General features: G+C 44.2%; 1 protein-coding gene across 1 annotated transcript in view; it reads left to right on the forward strand.

Moving 5' to 3' along the window:
- The window catches only part of TMCO4 (transmembrane and coiled-coil domains 4), a 114,122-nt gene extending 104,564 nt beyond the window's left edge, over window positions 1-9,558 (forward strand). The window contains exon 14 of the mRNA XM_069079349.1: window positions 8,190-9,558. Coding sequence (XP_068935450.1) covers window positions 8,190-8,597 — 408 coding nt within the window. The 3' untranslated portion in view covers window positions 8,598-9,558. The remainder of the gene's footprint in view (window positions 1-8,189) is intronic.
- The last annotated feature ends 222 nt before the right edge of the window (window positions 9,559-9,780 follow it).

Below are 9,780 nucleotides of genomic sequence, written 5' to 3' on the forward strand. Positions count from 1 at the left end.
CCTTCCTTCCTTCCTTCCTTCCTTCCTTCCTTCCTTCCTTCCTTCCTTCCTTCCTTCTTTCCTTCCTTCCTTCTTTCCTTCCTTCCTTCCTTCTTTCTTTCTTTCCTCCCTCCCTTTCTGGCACAACAGATAGTCAGCTAGAGAGCTGAGCTCAAGTCCCACCTCTGACATCTATGGGCTCTGTGATCTTGAACAAGTCACTTACCCTCTCATTGCCCCAGGCAGCTCTTGAAGACTCTCAGATTTGAAGCAGGTACCCGCTGATCTGCAGGTGAAAGGAGTCTCCTTCTTCCTAAATCCAGGAAACCACAAGGCTGGTCTCCTGCTTCCCTGACCATCCCCACCCCTCCAAAACACAAACACACACACACACACACACACACGAATACACTTACACACATGCACACAATTCTAGGCAAATGTCATGTAGTGGGAACAGCAAGTGGGCCATGTTGGCCAGAACATGGAGTGCATCAGTGGGAGGAACGTGCCAGTTGTTCCGTTTTGGCTGCGTTCAGATTCCAGCTCTGCTCCCAACCATTGGTGGGATTTTGTGGCACTGACCCAGATTGCCTGTTATGGCCTGGCAGGACTCCCTGATCTCTTGGTTCAAGTCTGGCCCTAGGTACTTGGCACCTGTGAGCCCTAGACAGGTCATATCACCTTGCCTGCCTCAGTTTCCCCAACTATAAAAGGATGATGATAGTACCCATCCCCCCTCCCTCCTTCTCATCCCTGGGCCTGCCTCTCCCACTGCTGATAGTGTCCTAGTTCCAGCCTGTGGGTGGGTCTGCCTGCCTCAAGTCTCTCCCTCCTCCATTCAGCCACCAAAGAGTCATTTTCCTAAAATGCAGGTCTCATCATGTCACCTCCCAGTGGCTCCCTCTCACATCCAGGGTCAAATGGAAGCTGCTCTGTTTGGCATTCAGACAAGGCTCCTCCAAACCTTTCTAGACTCCTCAGCGCAGTGGCGCTGGCCTCCTGGCTCTCCCATGAACAAGATCCGCTATCTCTCGACTCCACACATTCTCCCTGGCTACATCCCATGCCTAGGGCACTCCCTCCTCATCTCCACCTACTGTCTTCCCTGGTTTCCTTCAAGTTCCCACTGTGATCCCATCCTCTACAGGAAGGTTTTCCAATCCCTGTTAATTCTAATGTTAATTAATTATCCTCCTTAATTATCTCCTGTTTGTACATATTTGTTTGTGTTTTCTCTCCCTCATTAGATGTGAGTTCCTTGAGGGCAGGGACTCTTGTATCCCCAGAGATTAGCACCAGTGACTGGCACATAGTAGGTACTTTGACTGACAGTTCTGACACTGCCCCTTCCTAACCATCTACTTCACTCTGGGACCCATAAGGTTCAGGGGATCTCTGCTGTTGTCAGGAAAGCCCCCCTATAGGATTGAGGAGTGGAAGGGACCTTAGAAATTACCCCATACAAACCCTTCTTTCTACAGATCAGGGAACTAAGGCCTGGAAGACATTAAGAGACATGCCCAAGGTCACACAGGTAGGAAGTGACAGAGGCAGTCTTTCCCACCCAACTGGCCCAAGGCTAAGGTCAGTGTTCTTTCCTTTGTATCACACTGCGCTCTCTGCCTTAAAAGTCCTGCCTTCAGTAGCAACCAAATACCCTCTTCCTTTCAGGCTCACAACGTGGCAGGTGCCTTGTTGTATTGAGGACATGATGAGTCATGCTTATGTCCCTTGACTGGTCAGTCCATCTGGTGAGAGGAGCCTGTGTAATACTCTGACATTTTTCTTGAACCCTTGAACAAGCGTTTCAGTTGCAGACTTTCAGAGCCAGAGGGGACCTCAGAGGTCATGCAGGCCATCTTCTGCCTGAAGCAAGAGGCCATCGCCAGAGCATCAGTGTCCCCGACAAGAGATCGCCCCTTGCAGCTAGCGATGGAAGACTCACTACCTCCCAAGGCAACCTTCCTAGGAAGTCTCTCTTTATGTTGAACCCAAATCTACTTCCCTGTAACTGCCGTGTAATTAGGTGTTACCAGATATCTTTTCATTCTCTTCTGAGACAGATGAGATACTGGTGGGAGGTTGGAGGTGGACAGGCAACTGGTCTTCTTCCCTGCATCCCCTGCCTTCCCAGCCAACAGCCCTACGTGGTGATTTCCAAAGATTCCGCAGACATCAGCCACCCAGCCCCCTAGCCTGAAGCGAAGCTGGCAGTGTGATGAAGAAGGAACAGATTGGGGGGCTCGCCCCTGGAGAGAGAAAATCTCTCTGCGTTTGGCAAGTGGCAGGCAGACAGAATCTCCCAGTCTTCAAATCCCACTCTTCAAAAGGGGGTGACTCAGACTCCCCCCCAACAGTGGGCTTCTTTCTGCCTGCTCCTGTGGGATTGGAAGAGCCAAATCAAACCTAATGAGGTTTCAGGCTGCACCAGGGACATGTGACATCAGGCAGGGGCCCTTGTCTTCTTTGTGACATCATCTCATGATGGAGCCCATTTCTACCAGGCTCTAAAGGCTTCTGAAGTCCCAGTGATGTTGGGAATTATTCCTGTTTTACAGATGAAGAAAGAGGCCAGAGAGCTATAGTGATATACCCAAGGGTCACATACGTAGGGGAGAAAATCTGACCAAGTTTTAGGGCTTGGATTCTAACTCCAGTCTCTCCAAGTCCCATGGTATTTCCACTAAACCATGATGTCAGAATAATGGTGCTTCTGATAGTGATGATTGCAAAAAGTAATCATTTTGTCTAGCTGCAATACTGGTCTGCTGAGAAAAAGAGGGAGGAGGAGGAGAAGGAGAAGGAGAAAAAGGAGGAGGAGGAGAAGGACGAGGATGTACTTGCCCTAAAACAGATAAGATAGGAGCTGCTAGGCAGCTCAGTGGATAAAGCACTGAACTTGGAATCAGGAAGACCAAAGTTCAAATCCTGCCTTAGATATTTACTTGTTGTGTGACCCTGGGCAAGTCATTTAGCCTGTCTCAGCCTCAGTTTCCTCATCTATAAAACTAGCAGGAGTGGGAAGGGGGAACTGGACTTGATGAACCTGTAAGATCTCTTCCAAATCTAGTTATAATTTTATCTTATCCCACAACCTCTCCTCCTTACGGTCACAGCTGTCAAATGTAAGGTAGTTGTAATTGTGACTTTTTGCCTGTGATGTTCCTAAGAGGTTTTCTTTTGGTTTGGGGCTTGGGGTTTTGGGGGGAGAGGAATGTGAGGGGGAGGCTTGGAAATGACCAGTGTATTCTTTCCTTTTTCTGTTTTTACCTTCTGATTCTAATAGATCTGGACAGTTTTTACTTATGGTTTCTTGAAATATGGGAGCTAGGCTTTTTTCTGGGGGGGGGTCATTATTTGATTATCTGATCATTTTTAATCTCTCCACCTGTTTTTCAGGTCCACTGGTTTTTTGTTTGTTTTTTTAATTTATTTATTTTATTCTGAACTTAAGAAATTAAACAAGTATTTCCATAACAAAGCAGGATAGAAAAACAGAGGATCATACCTGAAATTGCAGATCCATTATATACAACTTGCCCTTCCTTTCAAATATATAACAAAGTTAACATGTGACTTTCTTTTTTTTTCCCCTTCCTCCTACCCCAACTTTGAGATGGCTACCATTAGATATAAATCTGTATTGTGTAAACATGTATAGAGAGAAAGTATATGTATACACATATGCCTATATACACATACATATATGTACATACATACACATATACATATGTATTGTGTATTTATATGTCATTTCTTTTTTATTCAAACAGCATCTTTCCTCATAGGATTTTTGCAGTTAATTTGGGTATTTATAATAGAATGAATTGGTTGCTTAAAGCTGTTCTTAAAGCAACACTGCGGCTGCTATATACAATGTTCTCTTGGTTCTGTTCATTTCATTCTTCATTATTTCATGGAGTTCTCTCCATGCTTTTCTAAAATCATTGAGCTCCTCATTTCCTATGGCAGAGTATTATTCCATCATGAATATATGCTACCATTGGGTTAGCCATTCCCCAATTGATGGGCAAACCTTGTTTCCAGTTCTTTGCCACGACAAAGAGAGCTGCTATAAATATTTTAGAATATATAGGTTCTTTTCCATTATCCCTAATCATCTTGGAAATCAGACCTAATGGTGGTATTGCTGGGTCAAGGGGTATAGGGTGCAGTTTAATAACCCTTTGGGCATAATTCCAAGTCTCTTTCCAAAGTGGTTGGATCAGCTCACAGGTACACCAACAATGAACTAAGGTCCCAGTTTTTCCACATCCCCTCCAACATTTCTCACTTTCCCCTTCTATCATTTTAGCCAATCTGATAAGTGTAAAATGATATCTCAAGGCTGTTTTAAGCTGCATTTCTCTAATCAATAATGATTTAGGACATTTTTTCATATGACTATAAATTGTTTTTTATAAATTCATATCCTCTGACCATTTATCAATTGAGGAATGGCTCCCATTCTTATAGCTTTGACAAAGTTCTTTATATATTTGAGATGAGACCTTTATCTGAGGAACTGTCTATAAAATTTTTTTCCCAGTTTTCTGTTTTCCTTCTGATCTTGGCTACATTTGTTTTATTTGTATAAAAATGTTCTAATTTAATGTAATCAAAGTTATCAATTTTACATCTCACAGCACTCTCTATCTCTTGTTTGTTTGTAAATTATTGACCTATCCATAAATCTGATGGGTAATATGTTCCATGTTCTTCAGAATTTCTTGTAATATCTCCCTTTGTATCTAGGTCATATATCCATTTTGACCTTATCTTGGTAAATGGTGTTAAGATATTGGTCTACTCCCAACTTCTGCCATATTGCTTTCCAGTTTTCCCAACAATTTTTGCCAAATAACGAATTCTTATCCCCAAAACTTAAGTCTTTATACTTGCCAAACACTGGGTTAAGATATTCATTTGCTGCTGTAGATTGTATGCCTATTCTGTTCCATTGATTGACCTTTCTCTTTCTTAGCCAGTACCAGATAGTTTCGATAATTACTGCCTTATAATGCACTTTAAGATCTGGTGCTGCTGAACCTCCTTCCTTTACATTTTTTTTCCCATTAGTTCCTTTGGTATTCTTGACCTTTTGTCCAGGTCCATTGTTTTTGATAGTGTATCCTCGACTTTTCTTTCTGGCTTTTTTTTTTAATCTTTTGATTTCATTTTAATATTTTTATGCTATCATAGGTTTATTACTATCTTTCTGACCTGTTCTAATTTTCAGAAAGCTCAGTTTGGGGGAATGATTCACCACCATCTGTAATAAACTATTCATTCTTCTCACCATTATTTCCTCCCTAACTATCCTTTCCTTTAATGTCATATTTTGTAGCTCTCACTTCATTTCCTCCAGGGAGTCCTTGTGGCCAAGATTTTTTTTTCCTCCTTTGAGGCTCTACAGTGATGTGTTATATAATTACCCTCTTCTTCGGAGTTTGCCCTTTGGGGGCCTCTCAGTGGATATATTTCTTTATAGCATCTTTCTTCTGTTTACTCATATCAGACTGGGATTTTGTGCCAGGGTCACACTCTACTCCCTATCCATGCTCTTGAATGGTATAAGAAGGTGGAAAGACCTTGCTTGATCCTAGATGTGAGGGCTAAGACCGTACCCACAGCAGAAATTCCTAGGTTTTAGCTTAAGTCTCCTGAAGGCTCCAAGGTCATGGCTTTGCTCTTTCTCTGTCTTCTTCTCTTGAATAATTCAGAACCTGGATTTGGCTCCATCCTAATAGGCCCTGTCTAGATGTTGTTGATTTTTCTGGTAACAAGCCTCCTTCAGGACCCCAGGTTCCCAGGTGCTGCCCTGGCCCTTTCTTCTGTGACTTGGACTGCCTGGGCTGTCCAAGCCCAGCTGTGGCTCTGGTGGGCCACTGGTCTGATGCTCTCTCTTGCATTCTTTGCCTCCTGCCTAGCCTAGCTTGTCTCTACTCAGAGCTTCCCCAGGATTCAGGTAGTCTTTTTGCGTAGCTCTGGCCTTAATGGAGTTTGCTGGTATTCCTCTTTGCTTTCTTGATCATGGTTCCCTCTGGGGCATTTATTTTTTAGAGCTTTACCAGAGTATTTGTGCTGGATCTTGACTCTTCTGGTCCTAACACACAGTCTTACCACAGTCCCCCAGAAGATCAGTCAGAAATGAAGGTATCACTGGATTGAAAATTTATCCCACCTAGACCATCTTATCTAGGTGCAGTCATTGTCCCACCCAACTAGAAAAACCCTGCAAAGAGATTCTAGTCAAGCCCATGGTGTTTTAGTCAGCCTGCCTGAGCAGAGGTGGACCTCATTTCTTCTACACTGATGAGATGAGAGATAAGTCTATTTGTCCATGACTAAGTGGGACTAAATGATCAGAGCGCCCATCCCCTAAGCGTACCTCTCATTATAATACTCATTCTCATAAACTGTTAATGAGTCAGAGTTGAACATTTTTGAGAATTTAAGAACACTCACTCTTCCAAGGGCAGGTAAGCCATTGAGTGGGTTCCATGAGCAGTCTCTGGTGTTCAAGAGTGCCACTGACCCCTTTTATTAATCATCTTCTAGCATAATTAATAAAATGATTACCCAGAAATTACATCTCTTGAACTTTTTATACATAACAAATAACAACAGCCACATAACCATTCACACATTTATTTAACATTTTTAAGGTTTGCAAAGTTTGTAAAGACAGATGTTATTTTATTCAATCCTCACAACAACCCTGTGAGGTAGGTGCTTTTATTGTGCCCATTTAACAAATGAATAAACTGATGCCCAGAGAGAATTTAAGAGCCTGACCCAGGGCTTTAAGAGCTTTAAGCTTTAAGAGCTCTGATAGCTAGTGTCAGAGGCAGGTTTCCAGCACAATTCCTGCCAACTCTAAGCCCAGGGCTCTTTTTATGAGACCAGGATAGAACCAGGAAAAGGATTTGGTGTTTGGGAGGGAGAGGGGGTACTGAGTCACCATGGGTGAGGCTGGATCAGTTTACCTAATATTATAATAATAGCTACCATTTATATAGTATCTTGAGAACATTCAAATAATAATAATGAGGTTTTTTCGGACTGAATCTGTGATTATGATTCTAATGGTCTAGGCTGGGAATCCCCACTGAGGAATCTCTTCCTAACAATGAAAATTGGCACTTCCTTGGTAACTCATTCTAAGAATCCCTTATCAATGATGATATACCATGATTCCAAAGGACCAATGAATGTTCCCCACCTCCTGTGGCAGAAAGGAGACTGGACTCAGGGCATAATGGAACACGAATATTTGGACATGGCCATTGTAGGGAATTTGGTTTGCTTGACTGTATTTATTTATTCCAGGGGTTTTTCTTTTTTCTTTTTCCAGTGGGGGGTGGAGTGGGGGTGGGAAAAGAAAATAAATGCTTGTTCCTTGGGGAAAAGGTTAATTTTTAAAAGTTATAGTCAGAGCTTTGCTTGGAGCACAGAGATGTTAAGGGGCTTCCCCCAGGTCATACAGTTGGTAGATCAGAGGCCAGAACTCAGGGACACCCACTCTCTCTGTCTCTGTCTGTCTGTCTCTCTCCTCTTTCTCTCTCCCTCCCTCTCTCTCTCTCCCTCCTTCTCTCTCTCTGTCTCTCTCTCTGTCTCTGTCTCTCTCTCTCTCTCTGTCTCTCTCTCTGTCTCTCTCTCTCTCTCTGTCTCTCTGTCTCTCTCTCTGTCTCTCTCTCTGTCTCTGTCTCTCTCTCTCTGTCACTCTCTCTCTGTCTCTCTTCCCCCCTCCACTGTACCATGCAATCTCTTCAGGGTTGACATAGCACATAACATACATTTTTTTCATTTGATCCTCACAATAAACCATATGAAGTAGTTGTTATTTTTATCCTCATTTCACAAAAGGAGAAGACGAAGGCTGAGAAAAATTAAATGACTTACCCAGGGTCACATATAAAGAGTAGAGTTCAAACCCAGATCTTCCTGAATTCCAGTCCAGTTCTCTCTCCGCTATACCATTTTTCTTATTTGATTCTCATTGTAACTACACGAGGTAGGCAGGGACAGTATTGTTATCTATGTTTTACAGATGAGGAAACAGGGTCAGGACTCAGACAAGTGAAGTGGCTTGCCATGATGACCTAGCTATTAAGGACTGGAGGCAAGATTGGAACCCAGGACTTTCCTGACCCCAGGTCCAAGTTCTTTCTGCTATCCCATGCTGCTCGATGTGTTCATTGCAGGTCAGTGGCCACCTAGACTACATGAAGAAGATGGACACCATCCTGAAGGCTGTGGGGATTCGCACCAGAGAAGACAGTACAGGAGACAAGATTTTCTCCATCGCCCCCAGCCTCCAGGGCAGAGAGGAGCTACAACCAGAAGCCTCAGCGCCTCCAAAAGAGAATGCAGCCACAGAGCCCAGCTGCCAGGCCCAAGACCCCACCCCCAGCCATGAGCATGCCCAGGACAGTAAAGTCACAGACCACCCCAGGGTCTCCCCTGAGCCTGAACCCTGCCAGCCCCAGAGCCTAGATGAGGCCTGCCGTACAGACTGTTCCACTCTCTGCAGCCATATGTTAGACCCAAAACCACTGGGCTGCCCACACTGTGCCAACAATAATAAGGTAGGCAGCCCCGAGCTCAACTGACCTGGGGAAAATGGAAGATACTGCCATCCCAGGACTCTCCCTGGAATTCTTCTATCGTCCTTCCCCCTACCGCCTGCCACCTGGCAGAGCCGGGAGAGACCTTGCTCCTGGGTGGTGGGTATTCTGGAGCCAGAGAGAGGTTTGAAGATCATTGACTCTGGAAAAGCAAAAAGTTCTCAAGGAACTGGAAGGTGAGGGGCTCAAAGAAATGAAAGCTTGTCATAGGCATGGGTTCAGAGAGCTTTTTATAGGTCAACCAATGAGAGATTTTCAAGAATGTTAAGCCAGTCAGACATTCCTCCTACTTCTTGCCAACATCAGATGGAGAGTACAGCTGAGAAGGAGGAAGACGATCCTGGGGTCAGAGTGGGTATGAGGAAAGGCTAGTACTGTACCTCTGTTGAGCCATGTCTGCTTCTCTTGTTTTAGCTCTACTGTATCTGGCTGGTACATGGCAGCAACTCAGGGACCCAAGAGATGAGTCCTTGGGCCAGGGAACATCTAGACAGGGAAAGAACAATCATAGACAATGCCCTTCCTGTTGTTGGGAAAAATGACTGCTATAGAGATTCCAAGACTACCAAGGCTGTCTCTATACATGGAGTTCTCAACATGGTAACTAGAGATGAGTGATGCCAGGAGCAGGGCTGTGAGAAATAGGGTTCCTTACTCAGATGTCACTTTTTCACTCATCAAGTGCATCCAAAGTCTCCCTTGTACCTCTTGACATCTCTGGGAGGGAGGGAGGGAGAGATGGAGAAAGGTCAGGAATGCCTCTCTGAACTGTACCAGGTGAGAAACTGAGGCCTAGAAGGTCAGCTGGCAATTAGTCTCTACAGAGGAAGAGAGAGAGAGATGGAAGGAGATGGGACTCAGAATAGTCCACCTTTTTTTCTTAGGAACAGACGTGGTTAGAAGGCAAATGGAGAAAATATTAAACTGAAAATCTGAAAAAGTTGAAGATGTTCTGTGAGATGTAATTGTCTACTTCCACAGGTCATTGGGACTTATGACTGATAGTACATTAGAGCTAAGGGAATGCTTAGAGCATAGGATGTCAGACATGAGAGGATCCTTAGAACAGGATGTCAGATGGGAAGGGATCTTAGAACACAGAATGTCAGAGCTGGGAGGGCCCTTAGAACACAGAATGTCAGGTCTGGGAGGGCCTTAGAGCACAGGA

Source organism: Petaurus breviceps, unplaced genomic scaffold (assembly GCF_028583685.1).
Source record: "Petaurus breviceps papuanus isolate PSGF00001 unplaced genomic scaffold, PetGlider_PUasm1.0 91041, whole genome shotgun sequence".
In the NCBI taxonomy this organism is placed as follows: Eukaryota; Metazoa; Chordata; class Mammalia; order Diprotodontia; family Petauridae; genus Petaurus; species Petaurus breviceps.